General features: G+C 44.0%; 1 protein-coding gene across 1 annotated transcript in view; it reads right to left on the minus strand.

The window, feature by feature from the left end:
- Positions 1 to 3025: 3025 nt before the first annotated feature.
- SLC22A3 (solute carrier family 22 member 3) overlaps positions 3026 to 17826 on the minus strand; it is a 32725-nt gene continuing 17924 nt past the window's right edge. Inside the window, exons 4-11 of the mRNA XM_074580324.1 lie at positions 16796 to 16961; positions 15625 to 15742; positions 10179 to 10276; positions 9828 to 10042; positions 6920 to 7028; positions 6604 to 6716; positions 5137 to 5236; positions 3026 to 4371 (exon numbers count right to left, since the gene is read on the minus strand). Coding sequence (XP_074436425.1) covers positions 4314 to 4371; positions 5137 to 5236; positions 6604 to 6716; positions 6920 to 7028; positions 9828 to 10042; positions 10179 to 10276; positions 15625 to 15742; positions 16796 to 16961 — 977 coding nt within the window. The 3' untranslated portion in view covers positions 3026 to 4313. The remainder of the gene's footprint in view (positions 4372 to 5136; positions 5237 to 6603; positions 6717 to 6919; positions 7029 to 9827; positions 10043 to 10178; positions 10277 to 15624; positions 15743 to 16795; positions 16962 to 17826) is intronic.

Raw genomic sequence — 17826 nt, forward strand, 5'->3', positions numbered from 1 at the left:
TAACTGTCAATCATTACATCAAGTAATGACAATGCATTTAGTGTATGATAAAATGTTCTTGTCCGTAGTACCCACTTGTTTCACTACATAACTTTATCTCACTATATAACTGTTACAGGTACATTTTTCTTCTCTGAAAGAAAATGATGTACACATGCCTGTGCTTATAGGAAGTGAAAACTTAGACCTTTAGAAATGCTTTCCAGGGAAAGTTTGGCTCACGCTTGCCAAAGTTAAATACGTGCTAACTCTGAACCCCCACTTCCGTACTACACCCCCTGCATATCAGCCAGGGAGCACCCCACAGGCGCTTGGGGACCCTGGCTCTGCATGGCATCCTTCCTGCATCCCCGGGGTGTGCTGAGTGCACTCCAAGTAACACCGCTGCTTACGGGGCAGGGATTTGTGTAGCCCACTTTCTGCAGTGCAGAGGTCCACCCCCAGGTATGCCAAGCTGCGTGTCATTTAATTTACATTGTCTTTTTATTTTTTGTATGCATGTACATACAAAAAAGATGGATTGCATCTTAGGAGTTCTTTATTTTTGTCCCATAGACTTAAAGGGAGATGGAGCTATAAAAGTGAGTTAGGAGGCAGAATGATTTTTAAGGCTTCTATACACGGAGTCTGACTCTGGGAGAAGCCATGATCTCAGGGCATTGCCTTCCTGAGCAGGAACAGCTCTGATGAAGCATTCCCCACCCACCCCTCTGGTTCAGGGGATTCGCTGGGCACAAACACCCTTCTAAATATTTTCTGTATCTAATTATTTGGATCATTAAGTCAGCCAAGAAATCCACGCAGTACTTGCCGAGCACCAGAAATTCTGTGTTGCAGCTTGGTCTTTGTTTTGTAAAGCTCTTCAAATGTGAACTCTTGCAGGCATGGTTAATACCTGGCTTGTAGGCAGACAAACCCATCCCTGCTGTCCTTGCCAAACCCACCAGAAATGCCTAGGCACACCTGAGCAGCTACACAAGTCCCACCTCATAACCTCTTAAGGCATCTAAATTGTGATCTTTTCCTTCTGCGCGAGTATCAATGGCAGTAAAAATTGCCACTTATCACTAACCACTCACACAGACTACATGAAATAACAAGGTAAATTTGGTGGCAGCACAGATTTGGACCAAATAGCACATTTACTGGTTTGTTGGTCTGGGGAATCTCTTTGCAGGCAGGAAGAACACAGCTCGTGGCTTTCTGTGGTCATGTTGGACATGTGTCTTTGGCAGCCGTAAGGGGATCCTTTGTCTGCTATGCACATCACATCTCTCACTGAGCCTCTGAACTCTAACACTGAAGCATAACACAAGCAAGACAACTAAAGCTGGCAGTGTTTTTTCCCTCCCAAAGAGGTGCTTCTCAGTGAGGTGCGTCGTGACAGCCCTTTTAGTGTGAACCCGTGCAGTTCAGGAGAACTCTGCACTGCCATCTGAGAAGTTTGTAGGACTTTCCTTTAAGGCTCAATGTATTAAGTGGTTTGAGGCACATAAGAATTTACAATAACTCTTTCTAAACAAGCCACCAGTACAATGGTCTGCATGACCCCAGCTGGTGACCCCTGGGGTCCTCCCTTGCTGAAGTTCTCCCTCTGTTTCCACCACCTCATCTCTCCTCATTCACCCACAACAGGATAACCCCACAGCCACCAAACCGCTGGTCATGCAACAGGTTACTGCCCAGTCCACAACCTTCATGAGGCAACCCAAAGTCCCACAGAGACAGGAGGATTTCCCATCTTACAAAATCCCCTTATTATAGGTAAAAGTTAGCGCAGGAGCCAAATACAAGGTCTACCCAAAGTTGTTAAGTACTATCGTATTAGAAGTAGAACACATACACAGGCTTTTTCCTGCTGTCCTTTACACAATGAATTTTTAGAAAATAAATACATCCAAACTTCTGACGCTGCTCCTAGCCATTTTACATAGTGAAATATTTCACTTATATTCTCTTCAGAGCAATATTTGATGCTACGCAAAACAAAGAACAGTCTGAAAGGCCAGAAACAAGTTTTCATGTCTCTCACTTCTCAACACATTTTTGTTGTCCACAAGCAGCAGCTGGCAAATAATACTGACATTTCTTTGGCAAGCCGTAGCTTTAAATAATCTCCACAGTCCTTCTCAGACTGCTGTAGCGTTTAAGAAACTGATTTTAAAAATTTAAAATTCCCAAAGAAGAAACATGAAAAAGAAGAGGGAGGCTCAGTTCATATGGCATCGCATCTGATCGCCTCACCCTGGCTCTCCGAGGGCCGTGCCTCCGGCGGGGGCTGGCTGGGTGCGAGGAAGGCAGGGCTGAGCTCTGCGGCCAGGCGCCCGTGCTCCCACCCTGCGGTGAGACACGGCACCCGGCCAGCGCAAGCCCACAGCTTCCAGTTCAGGGCTGGTCTCTGCCAGCCAGTCCCAGGGAGTTAATAGCTATCCGCAGAAGACTTGTGTTGGTGTAGGAGGAGTTTTCTCCCTGCAGCAGTAGCTCCAGTTTGAGGTTGTCTTCTAGATATCGCCAATTAGCCAGATGATATATTATGAGATGCTCATTTAGTTTCATATATTTCCATCACTACTGATTTCTGCTGTGCATCCCATTGACCTTTAACTATGCCTCAGAGGAAGTTAGAAATAGCCTTAAATGACAGCCCTTTATCGCTAACTGCTCAAAGCATGCAAACATTAGACTGAGATTACTAGTAAAGGTCCTGTTTTCCTCCAACAGGGTTGGTGCTATGGGCAGGGCACTTGCTGGGAAAAGGCAGGGAGAGACGGGAACTGTTGACATGCACAATATACTCCTCACCATAGGAAATCCCCCTGTGCAGGCACCTGCCTAAACGTGCTTTTAAGGCGGTGAGACTGGAGCTGTAGTCATTCAGCTGCGCTTACAGTAATGTTAGCACCACTCATGAAGGTACGAACCTCCAAAACTCAGTCCTATATTTGCTTATGCCAAATATGTTATTTTCTGAGCTTATGAGACCATTACAAGAGCCCATCAGCTTTCTCTTTTTTAATTTTCTGTTGGTAACTATACTATTTGAACACCACCACACCTTCTCATGTCCTTCACTATACGAAGTGTATTGTTTACTTGTCAGTGGCCAGGACCCAATTCTTGATGAAGGTCATACAGCTGAAAGAGAAGGCAGGTTGTCCCTGCTATCTGCTTGCAGAGCTACAGATTCAAGTTATTCTGCTACATGTCAGCTTGAAACAGCCAGGACCAGTTAACACTTCTGTCCATAACCAAAGCTCTTGTATCACTCCTGCTCATCTTCCCAAGACAGCTTAACATTCCTGTTAACAACCCAAATAATTTGTCCCCAAGAAAGAAAGATGACTAAAAATAATAATGGATAGACGACAGAAATTGGGGGTCATCTTGGCAGTGGCCAGGGAGAGTGAATTTTGTTTGTAGCCATGGACAAAGAGCATGTTTTAGAAGGGAAATGATCATCTCTTGAAAGAGAGGGTTGCAAAAGCACCCGACAGGGGAGAGCAGATAGAAGCTCTTCCCTTGGGAGACACAGGGGACAGGAGAATGGGGTGGCACGTGAACCCCAGCTGGGTCTGGGGGGAGGCACTGATGCGCAGCAGAACGACCTGACCTACAAAACTAATGCCCTGTGTGGGATGTGACACCTACATAAAGCCCTGGGAAGGAGAGGAAGAGGACTGCTGCCACATTTCAGAAAGCCCTTGAACAAGTAGGGAAGCAGGGCTTTTGTGGCAGAGGCTCGCTGGGGGAGAGGAGCAGACCAGGGTGAGGGTCTCCTGATGCATGCCTCTCATTCCCATCCCTCCAGACCAGAGAAAGTACTGCTCTGATCAGCATCCTCCTTCCTGAGACATCAGATATTCTGTTTGTCCAGATTCTCCAGGGGCAAAGGAGAACAGGTTGAAATACTCATCCTCTCTTCCCCAAAGTCATCCAAATCTTAAACAAGAAGTACCGTTTCCAAGTCTCCACATCCAAAGGTATACGCTAACGGTAGAAATAAACGAATGTCTCAAATGTATAAAGAAATAAATAAGAGCTCACTGAGCTGGATAATGCATCTTTTTTTAAGCTGTTCTGTTCTCTACCAAGAACCACAGAGTCCTCCCTTCCTGCAAACATCATACTCAGAAAAAATGAATTTATTCCATATTTATAGAAAAATACACTCCTTGTTTTAAACGTCCTGATGCCTAGAAGAGGAACATGGAGCTCAATCCATACTCTGCAGCAAATTTTGAAGTAGTGGCAGGTGGCAGAACAAATTCCCACTATGGGAACACAGTTCTTTGCTCAGTGCCATCCTTCGAAGGTCAAATATAAGAGTTGGTGTCCTGGTGTTTCCGTTTCTTGCCACATTTACCAAAATGACTGAAAAAACAGATGGGGAGAGGGGTATAAGGATGAAAGAAACAAGAAAAGATGTACTCCAACTTGTAGTCCAAGCTGCAGTACTGAAACATTTACTTTCTGCATAGAAAAATCTCCTCTTTCTTTAATTCGTACACTGAAGCAGGAAAAAGTTGCTGATGTAATATCCAAAGCCTCTGTTTGAAACATTAATGTATAGCACTAGCTCCTCAAGAAATTTACTGCCAAGCAAGCCAAGGTGTAAATGTTTCCTGCGCGCCTGCAGTGCAGTGAAGAGTCTGGCTTGTCCTGTGCCAGAAGTGGGAAAGCTGTGCCTGTAACACTTCAGCTATAAACTCATCCTGTATGTGACTTTTCAGTGACTTCACAAATCGTGGGACTGATACCATGATCAAGGGCCCTCCCTCACAGGGTGCTTTGATTGAGATAATGGCTGGTTTTCTTGAGCAGAGAGTTGCAGGTTATACTTTGCAGCATCTCTCTTGCACGCCATTACTTTCTGTTTCTAGAGGTTCACAAGACAACTTTGTGTCTCTATGAGAAAAATATGGTTTCTATCCCCATGGGGTTTTTTTAACAACCCGCCTTAGTGATACTGAGAGGTTCACATTTCTACTGAGGAAAGTAGCACCTGCTCATAACATCAACCTAACTAGGGAATTTGACACTTGGAAAACATCAATAATTTATGACAGCTGACAAGGTTGGAGGAGAACATCCTTAGGAAACCTCATCCAAATAAATGTAAGAATATACATATCATACCTCGAAAGCTGCTCCACATCTTCCACTGTTTCTGGTAAGGAGATTCCCTTTGTCTCTGGTAAAAGGAATACTAGGAGCCCACAGACAACTGCGAGAATACCTATAATGGACATTGAAGAAACACAAAAACTATAAGAAAATTGTTACTTTTCTTATTTTTGAGGTCTTTCCACTGAGGAAAGTTTATTCAGATTAAGGTTAAAGTGAGGTTTTTAAAGTGCAACCACTATTTCTGATCAAACACCTTCGTGATACATTAATTCAACTTATTGCAAAAAACCTTGAGGGCTAGGGGTTCATTTGCAGGCTGAATTGACCCAAAAGGGAGATCTTAGGAGTTAAAAACATGAAATAAGTGCACGTAGGCAAGCGCATACAAACTGCACTGGAACCAGGATGGTATTTCTCACATAAGACAGATCTGCCTTTATTCAAGGACCTCTGTTACATAGTTTCTTGAGACCATTGATATTCGCCTGAAACACTCCCTTCATGTATCCATGGCCAAAGTACATTATGTGATTCAGAATAAAAATTCATTCTTGGGAAAGGGCGTTCAGATAGAGAGCTAATCTGAAATAATTCATCAATAATGGTTACTTTTGAATAATTTCCTGCGCAGATGTAATTTAAAGAATGTAATAAGTAAAAAATAGAAGGGCTATAGCAAGAAGTAAAATCCCTGACTGTTGCATGGTCCTCTCTGTTCCTCTCTGATTCTGTAGCTGTTTACTCAATTCAGCATCAGCAGAATTTCAGAATTAGATAATATGATCAGTACTTCCATATACGTCTGTTCTTGCAATGATGGTCGTCATTTAAAATGTCTCTTGTCTTTCCATTTTTGTTTTCAAGCTAACATTTTAATTAGCACCAGTTTCCATTCTTATTCTATCCTATCCCCTCTGCTTTTTTTCCCAGTCACATGTATCTCCTGGAAGTCTGGTTTAGACACAGACTCACGCTTCCTTGTTAGAAGCAACTAATATTTTCCCACAGAATTAATCCTCAGGGCTCATTTTTTCCAAAATGCAACTGAGGAAAAAGGTTTGACGGGAATAGGTAGTTATGGTTTATACAACAACCATAGTCATAATTGTATAAAACAAAAATCCCAAACCAAATATTTTTTAAAGGACATTAGCCTCTACTGTTGGGAGATTAAGCTTATTTGCCTGCAATTACAGAACTTAGCTGTAAGGTTTCTCACTCTTAAAGCACCCCACATAGTTTCTTTTATGTTCCTTCAGCCAAGTCACCCAAGCAGACCTGAACTCTTCCATAACATGCCATGAAATCACACACATTTCACCCATTTGCTGTTCATCCTCTTGCTCTAGGAATGAAGGTTGAGAGGGGCTGGTTTGAGGGGGAGATGAGGCCACACACTACACTTTTGCCCCAAAATAAAAGCTCTGTTAGGCGGAGGATATTTAAACCAAAAGTACATTTTAAATCAAATCTTACTGAAAATAATTAGAGGTAGCTCCAACCAAACGGCTGCTAATCGGAAAAGTAGGAATGGGGCTATGATCCCACCTAGGTCACACAAACTCGAGCACAGGGAAACACCAAAGTTTCTGCAAAAGAAAAATAGTGCCAGATATTTGAAAAGTGCTACCAAACAAATGAACCAACAGTTTAAGGAGCAGAATGTAGACTTAGCTCCAAAATTAAGTTAGAACACTCTGGAGAAAACCAAGTTTTATTAAAAAGTGGTGAAACAGGGAATAGGGAAAAGCAGAGGGAAAAGTTGAAAGATTCCTGTGAGCTTTCGACATACCTCAGTGTTGTAGGGTACAGTTCAGTGTTCACAAGATAGACGATTTCAAAAGCCATCGTGATGCCCAGTCTTCCCAGCGTGGCGACTGTCGTTTTGAGCCATGGGATATCTGTTCAGTCAAAAAGAAACCCAAGTGAAGCATGCTTTGCTGCACCAGCAGCACGTTTCTGAGAGCCCCAGGCCCTGGCAGCAGAAGCTACGTCACAGAAACACTGGATCAAATCAGACTGAAAGGCCACTGCTGTACACATCAATCTATACTGGCATTTATTGCTTTCCAGCACCGTGTGAGGCCGCTTTCAAGAATCAGAAATCACTTCCAATCAATTGATTTAAGATTCTGATGGGGCATAACAGCATGCGTGGGTGAATGAATGCTAAAAGCCTCCATGACCATGTCCAACTTGTGCTCTGAAAGAAGCGTCACCTCCCAAAGCCTTCCAACCACAAAGAAGCTGCTTCTAAAGGTGCATCTGCAGCAACAGTAAAATAATTTTCCCTAGAATAGGCCAACTACATAATTTGTCTAGCCATTGCATGCTAGACACGTTCCTAATAATGCTGCTCCTGGCCACCCTCCCCTTTCCCTTCCTTGGTGCTTGTCTTTGTACCTGGCCCGGCTGGCCCAGGGGCCCTAGGTTGCCTCAGTGGCTCTGCCCAGCTCTCCCAGCTCTGCTCCAGCTCTGGTGCCCAGCCACTGCCCTATATATGTCAGCGGGGGGCCCTTATACATTGGCAGGGTGTGCGATGGTAACATCCGTACTGCAGGGCAGAGCCATCCCATCTCACCGTGTGCGACCCCTCATCTGACTGCCCTCTCTGGAGAGCTGGTGGCCTCTGGAGGAGCGTCACAAGAAATGCAAAAAGCACTTCTGCAATGCTCTTGGGAGAGGATGGTCGCCTGTGTAGTCTAACCGTGACCAGGCAGACAGGGAGGCGAGTGAAACAACAAGCCTGAACCTTGCACAAAGGGGAGCTCTGCCGCTGGAGAGGGCTCTGGCAGTGATTGTGTTTTCTCAAAACTTCAGCAGGAAGAACAAGAAAACATTTCAGCTTGCTCTGAACCCAAAAATGAGATGCTTGGGGCTCTTTCCTTTCCAAAACAACCAAACAAATCCCCATCAAATTTCATCCCATGTTGCAAGATGCTGCCTTTGCCCTGAAAAGTTCTGTTTTCAAACACTTGTAAAAAAAGCAAAGGCTGGAAAGAACAAAATAAATCCACATTGCCTCCCTGACACCCCTTCAGTCCATCAGACCCCTGAGGTGAGGGTGACGTCTGTGTGCCTCCTCCCTCTGCGTGGGGACTCGAACTGTGTGAGCACCCCAGCCTGACTGAGAGCTCGCAAGCTGCTGCTGCAGCTTGTCCCATCTGTATAAACAGACCTTTCTTGAAAGTAGGACTTGGACCTCAGGTCTGTGTGGCTTGTGAGTATATAATCCCTAGGCTGTCCTCTCCTCACCTGGGCAAGGTCCCCTCGGCAGTTCACCACTACTGAGAGCAGGCTGGTGGTAACACCCTGCTGGTCCCAGGCCACCGCTTTCTCCCCTCTCTCCAGCCATACCAGCCCCACATGATGCTCCTCCTCTAACTCCAGACCTGCTATACCGTGCTCAGCATATGGCGTGGCCCAAAATACATGAAGGTGCTAGAGGCATTCCTTGACATGCGATGGGTCTTCTGAGAGGCACACAGCAGTGGGGACCTGGGGAAAATCTGCCAGGACAGCAGAATTAGCCCTCACAGGCTTCAGTGGTCAAACCAATGAATTCAAATGAGTGACAACAACCCAGAGCATGGCCACACAGCCACCAGTGCCTGCACCAGTAACAGACTGTTGATCTTCCCTCTCCATTTCCCTCTCCTGTTCTTTCTGCTTCTAGTAAAGCAGTGAAGCACCTCAAGCGTATGGTATTAATTTAAAGTACTTTTGAAGGAATCCCATTAAAGGGAGCTTAACTGAGATGGAGGTGAACCAACACACCTCTTTGAAGGATTTCATTTTGCGCTCACCACAAACCTGACTGTTTTCATGGGTATGTCATACTCTTGAAGTGGCTGCTTATGGCTCTCCTCTAGGAGAACAATTGCCCCATGGTATAACACTGGGAACTAAAACCTTTAAGGCTGGCCAGGACTGTCCCTTACTTTGACAGGAACATCCCGTGTCAGGAATAGGCCTCTCTAATGCCTGTTCAGCTGCTGATCCCCAGCTATACTAAGGCAAAGCATGCTGATGTGGTAACACTCACTTCAGAGCACCTCCAAATGTTTCCCTGGGGATAAAAAAAAATACACAGGAGGGTAAACAATTTAAGGAAAAGATAGGAGTGCTGGGAAGCCTATGTGCAATACCAGACCTTTTAGTTGTCCTTGAAACTAGATAAGAATGACTTAATAGAAAGCCATACCTTTCCTCCAACCCCTTAACATTGTCCAAACCCCTGTGAGGGTGAGGGCAGGGCAGCAATCTCTATGTTGTCTGCCACAGCCCCCACATCATGTTGTGGCTTGCATCCTTTTATTTGCAAATGAGAAGACCACCAACCTGCCTCAGCTAAACCACCTATTTCTTACATCATTGTCTTCCATGTCAGGGAATGTATTTCCCCTTTATGTTTGTATACTCTTCCCTTGCATTTGCCTTCAAAAACAGTACAGGGCCTTTATACACATTTTTTCTAAGACTACACCCATTTGTTGCTCACCACCTATCAAAGATACAACTATCAGATGTCCCAGAGCAATCTATAAGCAATCTATACTGTTCCATGACTGCAGTGCTGTGCTTGCATCACCATTTTTTTACTTTGGGCTACAGTTTTGTGTGTTCTGCTGTCCTTGCTTAAGTAGTGTCAGAGAAAGAGGTCATTGACCTAAAGAGCCTGGCATTAGGAAGGGAATTACCTTCTGGCAAGAAGGCAGTAATGAGGCATGCAATTCCTGCCACAATGTTGCCTATTCCAAAGGGAAGGCGCCGGCCAATGCGATCAATCGTCACTAAAATTAGGAGAGCAGCAGGTAGCTCTACAGCTCCTGAGATGAAGAAGTCTAGGTAGAGGTTTCCTCCAACAATTCCTAGGCGCATGACAAGCCCTTGGTAGACCAGGGCACTTGTGAACCTAAACAGGAAAGAGAAAAAAGGTTGAGAGGCAAACAAATGACTGCAAGCAGCTGGAAAGACCCTAAAAGTCACGAGGGATTTTTTCTTCAAAACCCCCAGCCCTGGTAACAAGCTGGGCTGACATGGGCACTCACCAGGCGTACATCAGGATGAGCGTGTTCCTCCTCATCTGGGGAGTCCTCACCAGGTCGAGAAAGGAGGGGTTGCTGACCTCCTCGTTGCTAATAGTGATCTGAGGAGAAACGTAAGCAGTAGAGTCAGCTGTCAGGGGTCAGGCAGGTGCTGGGGCAGAGTTTCTATGTAAACATGGTGCTCAGCAGTATTCCAGTCAAGCAAGCAAAGGTGCTGATGAGCCATTTCGCTGCTTTTAGCACTCCAGAGCAGTGCACAGACATGGGAAATAGCTTATAACCAGACGCGGCTGCGGTCTTTCCTTTGTGATGACCGTGCAAAAATCAGAAGAAAAAAATCACTAATCTTGACTTGAGAGTGGAAAAATTATTTCCTCATTGTAAATTGAGAGACGTTGACCTGGAATTTCTTGGAAGGCAATAAGCAGTTGTTGTCACATCAGGGTCACTGGGAGCAGAGCTGCCTTCTGCCAGAGGCGACAGAGAGGAGGAGGCCGTGCCAAGAAGGGCAAAGCGATGGGCTGCGGGAAGCAGGGAGAGAGGGGATGAGCAGCAAGCAATGGGCTTGGGAACACAGCTGGTGGCACAGCTGGGCAGCAGGAAGAAAAGAGGAGAGAGAGAAAGAGCAGATCTGTGAAGGTGTTTGGGTGCTGCTATAAAACATTCAACTGGTGAAATTTAGAGGGTCTTAATATACACAAGCACTGTGCTGTGCATTGCTTTTAACCTGGAAGAAATCCTGAAAAGTATGAATTAATGGTCCTCATACTGCCTACGAAGTATAGTAAATCTGTTCACAGCTTCCTCCAATACAGTCACAATAAGGCACTCAATTAAATCATTAGTTAGAAAGTTTAACAATAACAGAAAAGGGCAAGATTTCACATAGCCTGTTGGAGCTCCTTCCCATAGGCTATTCTGGAGCCAGAATATTAGCAGGGCCAAAAAGAGATTAGGCACATTGATGGAGGCTGTTTTTAACTGTCGCCAGCAGTTTTTAACTGTGATGTCCAAGCCAGGTGGCAGCCGTTTTGTTCGTATATTCATTTGGCTGATGAGGGAGACGAGGAAGAGAAGGCAGAGGTGGTTTTAGGCAGGGACAAACCGTGAGACCGCCCAAGAACTGGCAGCCGCGGTCAGGATTGCCATCAGCTCTCAAAGCAGCTGTGGGAAACATGGGGTTAAACCTGCTGCACCCCTTTTAGGAGGATTTCAGGCAGCTTGGCCGCTTTGATTCTCAGTTATTGCACGTCCCCCACCCCGAGAGGAGGCCTAAGAGAGCAGAGAGGAGTAAATCCCTCTCTCGACCACAGCACCCGCTGCCCATGTGAGTGCAGGAGCCCAAGATAACGATCCGGGCCGGTGGGGAGACATGCATGAAAGGATGGAGAAGCAGGTGGGAACATCCAGATCCATGAAGAGAACATGGGTAAAGCCAAAGGCATTGCCCAAGGGTCTCATCAGCTCAGCCAGGGCTATGCCCAAAGCTTTCACCCTGTATTTGTTTTTCATATCATAAGGGAGCACAGATGTTTTTCAGTGAGATTTGTCTGGGTGTATTTACGCACGACTTTTTCATAAGCGAGCGGCACAAAAGTTTGTAGGTGGACAGAGAAACCCCACATTTGTTTGAACTCCTTTCTACTCCCTCTTGCTTTTCTTCTGTAACCAGAGCCAGAAGTTTTCTTCAAAGCTCTGCCACGTCTGCTGCGTGCCAGAGCCCTTTGTGGGGCAGGAGGAGGTTGCTGGGTTTCTACACTGCGCTTGGACTCTCTCATATTGTGGTTATAAAGCTGCCATGGCTGTGTTTATAAGAGCAGGCTGCCAGCCACCAGTTGTGACTTTGTGCAAATAAGGTTTTAGTTTTCCAAAGGACTAAAGATAAATTCAACATGGCTGCTGCCATGTATTTTTATGTCTTAATAAAGTCATAATAACCCCAAGCATGACTGAGCATTTTTTTTATGGATGAAAAGAAGAAAAATCACTGTAGAAAGTCATCTCTTTGTAGGGAAAAAAAATCCTCTTTTTGTTCTTTGAAGTCAAGGAGAGCTTTGCTATTCACATCAGTGCAGTCAGGAATTCAATGACAGCTCCTGTGTTTCAAAAGATGGACTATCTGAGAACTCTGGAGGACATTTTATAACCAACTTCCCTGGCATTTTTATGTCCCACCAAATTATATATCAGTTCATCTGCATAATTTTTAAAGATTTCTCATAACATAGACCTATAATTCTTCACATGCTTAATTCTGCACAGGACAGTACATCCATGCATGTCTGTTACACATATGTATGTAAGCTAATTTATAATAGAAATATATATGTCTACGTATGTCTATATAGTAGAAATATATAGAGAGGGAGAGGGGTTGTTGATCCACAGCCCTCTCGAGAAGCATCTCTTACTCAGCTGTTTGCAGTCCATTCTGCTTTTGGACAGAGATCAAGAATGAAAAAATTATCTTGAAAAAAAAAACATGCTAGGATAATTACCAGCAACTGAGGAAAAAAAAAATATAACTTACAATTAATTTAATGAGTTCTGGACAGAGCTGAACGGTACCAGTGTCGTAACTCACAGAGCAAAAGCAGCAAATGTTTATCTGTTTTCATACAAAGGTCATCTGTGATTTCTGCATGCCAATAAGAACGCAAGGCTGCTGTAAGAGCCATGTAAGGGACTGGGCCAATGAAATTGGTACAGACACATTGGAAAAATCATAGGCAAAATGCATCGGTGGATAATGCCTCTCTCTTCTCCCTGTCCCTGTGCACCTGCAGCACTTTGCCTGAAATTCTGGAGTCGCTTTGTGAAAGAGAATTCTAACGGGAGTTAATGTGAGAAATACACTTGATCCACGACTAATGCACTTCCTGGAGATGCTCTCTCTCCTCTGGGCACAGCACCAAGCATGACAGACATTGTGTATTAAAAAGGTCCCAGGAACAGATCCAGCACAAATCTGTATGTGTGGAGGTTAATCTGCTGCAGCTGTGAGTGGCTTAGGGTCATGAGCAGGGACACATCTGAAGAAAATTAAATATAACTTAAAAAGCAGGGAAAGACACACATCATTCTGTTGCGACACTTTGAAAAGGCTGGTGTTTAGAGAGAGGAAGTGGGTGTAGGAACGCAGGGCTGAATGCAGAGCGGGAGCTGCAGCAGCACAACCTTCCCTCTACGTGCTTTGGGCCACACCAGGCACTGCGCAATGCTGACCAAGAGATGGGGGAATCTCACCGGCATATATGCCCCAGCCAAGGACAATAAATGGATTTTACCCTTTTCTTTCTCCTCACTCAGTCTTTTCAGTTTGTTTCTCTACCACTGGTTTCAGTCTACAGTCCTCCAGTTGCACAAGATGCTACTCCGACATGACTAGAAAAGCTTATTCTGCGTTGTGGGACAGCTGAGGGCGATTTCCTACCCTTGTGATATCCTATCACAAAGATGCCTTGGCTTCCATCAGACAAATGGTTCACTAATTGCTGGCCTAGCTTGGTACTGCTCATCAAAACTCCTTCTGTCATGTTGCTTCACTGATGTACAACAGTCTCATCCAGTACATCCTGTTTCTTGGCCAAGGAAGTTATATATAACTTTTTCCCCTTAACAAACCCCTCTCCCCAGCATTAACCTTTGTGTGCTGCCCTGAGCAACACAACATTCATAGGAACGCCATTATAGCAACGTTATGGCACTTGAACAAGTTGCTTATGAGTAAAGCAGCTGGCTGTGGAAATGTATATTTCAGCATACTCATCTCTGCTGATAGGTCTAATTTTGACTTCACAAAATCATTAGTGCAGAGTCGTATATCCTAAGAGCGTAGTATAAGTTAGGGTGCAGCTTCTCTGTGGAACCTGCTGTGTGAACTTTAATTTCCAGGACTGTCATTAACTGCCATTAACATATACTTACTAAGGTGGAAAGATAGTGGAATATTGGTATAAATCAACTGCTATTTCTATACTTCTTCTGTTGCCACATACCTTTTCCTGCATGCACTTCATGCAAGCTCTATATTTATAGCAGGAATGGTCCTGAATAAGCAGAGCTGCTTAGGCTGCTTGTGTGATTTATGGAGCCTATTTCTTACCAGGTAAATAAAATCCTATAGATTTGGGAACATCGATCTGGTGTTTCAGAAGAGTGCCAATAATTATTGGTTGGATTTCATCCAGAATTATACTCTAGATTTAGGTGAAGCAACCCCATTGTTTTGGATAAGCTGGGCTAGATTCTCAGGTGCTCCCTTGCTTAAGAAGAGCAACGAGAAAGACCTAGGTAAGATACCAAGCTGTGGGAATCCCAGTTGCCAACTACCTGTTACAAAGCACACACGTATCCCTTCCTGACAGGATGGAAAACATCAGTCTCCTCCAAATACTGCCATCCCAAAGCCTTTGCCTTTAGTCTCAGTGAAAATTTAGTTAAAAGTCACACATGATAATTTTGTATATGTATAAAAATGAATGAATATGCATATACATGTTTGCAGGCTTAAAGGATACTACTGTGTACTGATGGGCATTTTATGTGGCTCATTCATTTCAATAAGAAAATCATGATTTCTTTTTGATATACTTATAGTATATTCAGTATGCCACCTCTGGGCTGCTGTGTGCTAACAATTTGCAGATTTTTTCCTTAGTTCAAACAATATTTCTAACATTACAATAGCTAGCATTTAGGTGCCTGGCTTGTTACAGAACAAGAACCTTGTCCACATCTGTTGTTGTCACTGAACCATAAGGCCAAAGCCACAGTAAACACGGTCTGAGAGCCAGGCAACGCCACCCAGCACAGAACAAGGCAAATGCTGCAATGACACGACAGTGCTATTTGAAATGGATCAGCCCTTTCAGCTCCATCAAGACCATTTGTCTTGTCAAAGGACGGTAATTCTAAAAAATATTGTCCTATTTTGTGAATAGTGATCTCAGAAAGTGCTTCCCCTGTTTTAAACTCTGGGGCACACTTTTCCGCTATTAGGTCGGAAGCAAATTTATACTTAAATTCTGATTTTTTACTTAAATTCTGATCATCTCTTTGAGTTGTAAAAGAAAGTTCTAGCAAAGGAGCCAGGGAAATAGATCCTGTTGTCTCCACTCTGTCAGCTAAAACGGCAGCTGCTGTGAAACACCATTGGCCCTCAGGCTAGTTTTTGATATTTCCCACAAGTTTTTAAAGTAGGAGTGTTGCAAATGAAAGACCTGATTCATTGTTTTGCAAACTTCTTTTTTCAGCCCATGTCTTTCCAGCCAGTTCACTTTTACCCTCTTGCGATTGTCAAAGTAGGTAAGGGACTGACAATCTTGTTCTGGTGTGACACTTCAAGAGTGTTGCCCATCGCATAAAGAGAATGCATTTTAATACAACTGAACCTTTAAAACATTAAGAAAGTTTAAAAAAAACCTCTAGCTCAGACAGATGACAGTACCTCTGAGTAATGTGGTGAGAGATATTTCCCATTGTGTTTTGCGATGTTGTGCATGATTTTTAATGCCTTCTCTCCCTTTTTGCGTGTCAGGAGCCAACGTGGAGATTCAGGAACCACCCTGTAAGAACACAGAAGTCATCAATAGGGGTTTTGCCCTTCCACATTGCGAGTAAACCAAAGTCCTTTGCCTTTTGCCTGTGTTAATACACAACACAGTCTTTGGGATTTTTCAGTCTTTGGGATACAGAAACTCTTTTGTGGACTGCTTTGCCGGTCAGTCTGCTGTAAAATACCTGGCCCTTGTGGGCAAGAAAGAAGGAAATAGACTATATCAATATTCTACAAAGCTGAAAAATAAGAAATCTAGCTATTGTGTTTGCACAATGGATGTCAAAGGTATGATAACCAATGAGCAAACAAGGGGCTTGTAGAACAGCAAGGAGCAATTAAAGTTGACACAACACACGCTTAGTACCAAGTACAGGCAGATCAGGAAAATTCTAGCTGTGTCATTATAAGATAGACACGCACTCAGACGTATACATATTTTATAAACTGAACACAAAGCAATACTACTGGTTGGTGTTTCAGTTTCTGCTAGCCTAGGGTTAAGATGATTCACAGTTTAGAAGTTCACAACAGGCAATGTTTAAGGAAACAATGTGAAGGAAGAGAGTATGTGGATTAGTTTCTTTGGATACAGCCAACAGGGTGGCTGCGCTCCACTGGGATAGATGTTTAGCGTGGTATAGTGCTCTGCTTTATCATTAGCTGTACTGCCCAACTCATGGGAACTGTAGGGCAAATTCAGGATTGAACTGCATACGTAATTAGGGGTAAAGCTGGAGTCCCATGGCTGATGGGAAAAGCAGACTTTGGTCAATCAAATTAACCAGATAAGTAGCCAGCCCTGAGCTGAGAAGGAACAGAGCAGGGCTCTGTGAAGGGCGAGCTGTGCTGACGAGAGAGGCAAACCCTGGGCAGAAAAAGGAAAGTAATGCGTGCCTGTGATTCACTAAAAAGAATTAAAAATGCCAAAATCAACAATACGCAAATATCTTCTTCCTAAGCTACAACATCTTGTACACTGAAGATTTGGGACCACAGCAGGAGTCTCAAGGTGCTCGAATAGCAATAGCAATAATGACAAGAGCAATGACTGCAACCTTACCAGTAGTACAGCAGGAAGAGGAAGTTGGGCAGTGAAATGGCCAGCTGGATCCCCTGCCAGGTGGGAACCAAGTATGCAATTCCAGGGAGGATCATAATTCCCAGGGTAAAAAACATCTGAATCACGATCCCAACGATCCGCTGGTCAGAACCAACGATCTCCGTCACTGAGCAGAGAGAAAACCAAAATAAACAATATAGAAACAACCCTAACTTGACAGAAAAATATTAGTGGTGGAACATGAGGAAGGATAGTACTGTATCAGGTCACAAGTCTGTCTAGCCCAGCATCTTGCCTTCAGCAGTGTAAGCATGTCACCGCAGCTGTCCAGGGCAAGCACGGGTGACACCTCCTCATCAATTCACCCAATGTTCTTCAGCTAGAGGTGTTTCTGACTGTGTGTTTACCAATGAATTAAATGGGGCTAGAACAGGGGTTTGAGACTGCATCATGATCATGCTTAGTGGTAAATTGTTATCACTCTCCCTGTCACAGTTTTTATCCATGCCCAGGACTAGAGAATCCTCCAGGCAGGGGCTGCTCTCAGCAGGTAATATGGACAATAGGGTCTGTGGATATGGCCCACAGTTTGTTTTATTTACTGGAATAAACATAGCCTTTTTTTTTTTTATCCTTTAGTGGATTTTTATTTTGTGAATGTGTCTAATCACTTCTGAAACCCATGTAAGCCCATATTTCAGGCAATATCCCATGGCCATGAGATCCATAGTTGACATGAGCAATGCATGAAGAAGTGTCTCTTGTTTGTTTCAAAACTGTCACCACTACCTAGCCTTCAGAGTAAAAGAAGAGGGTTTTACCTTGGTTTATAATACATAGAAAACACTTCTTTTTTTAATTATTATTTTACTAAAGGAGACATAATTTTACAAATAACAGTGATTCGCTTCAGCTGGCAATGCAGAGGGATATGACATCATTACTATTTTTATTGACTATTCATCAGATCTGCATGGCTCAGGGGCAATTCCATTGCCTAAATGTGGCTGCTCAGCACTGGCCGTGGAAGA

Source organism: Larus michahellis, chromosome 3 (genome assembly GCF_964199755.1).
Source record: "Larus michahellis chromosome 3, bLarMic1.1, whole genome shotgun sequence".
Classification (NCBI taxonomy): Eukaryota; Metazoa; Chordata; class Aves; order Charadriiformes; family Laridae; genus Larus; species Larus michahellis.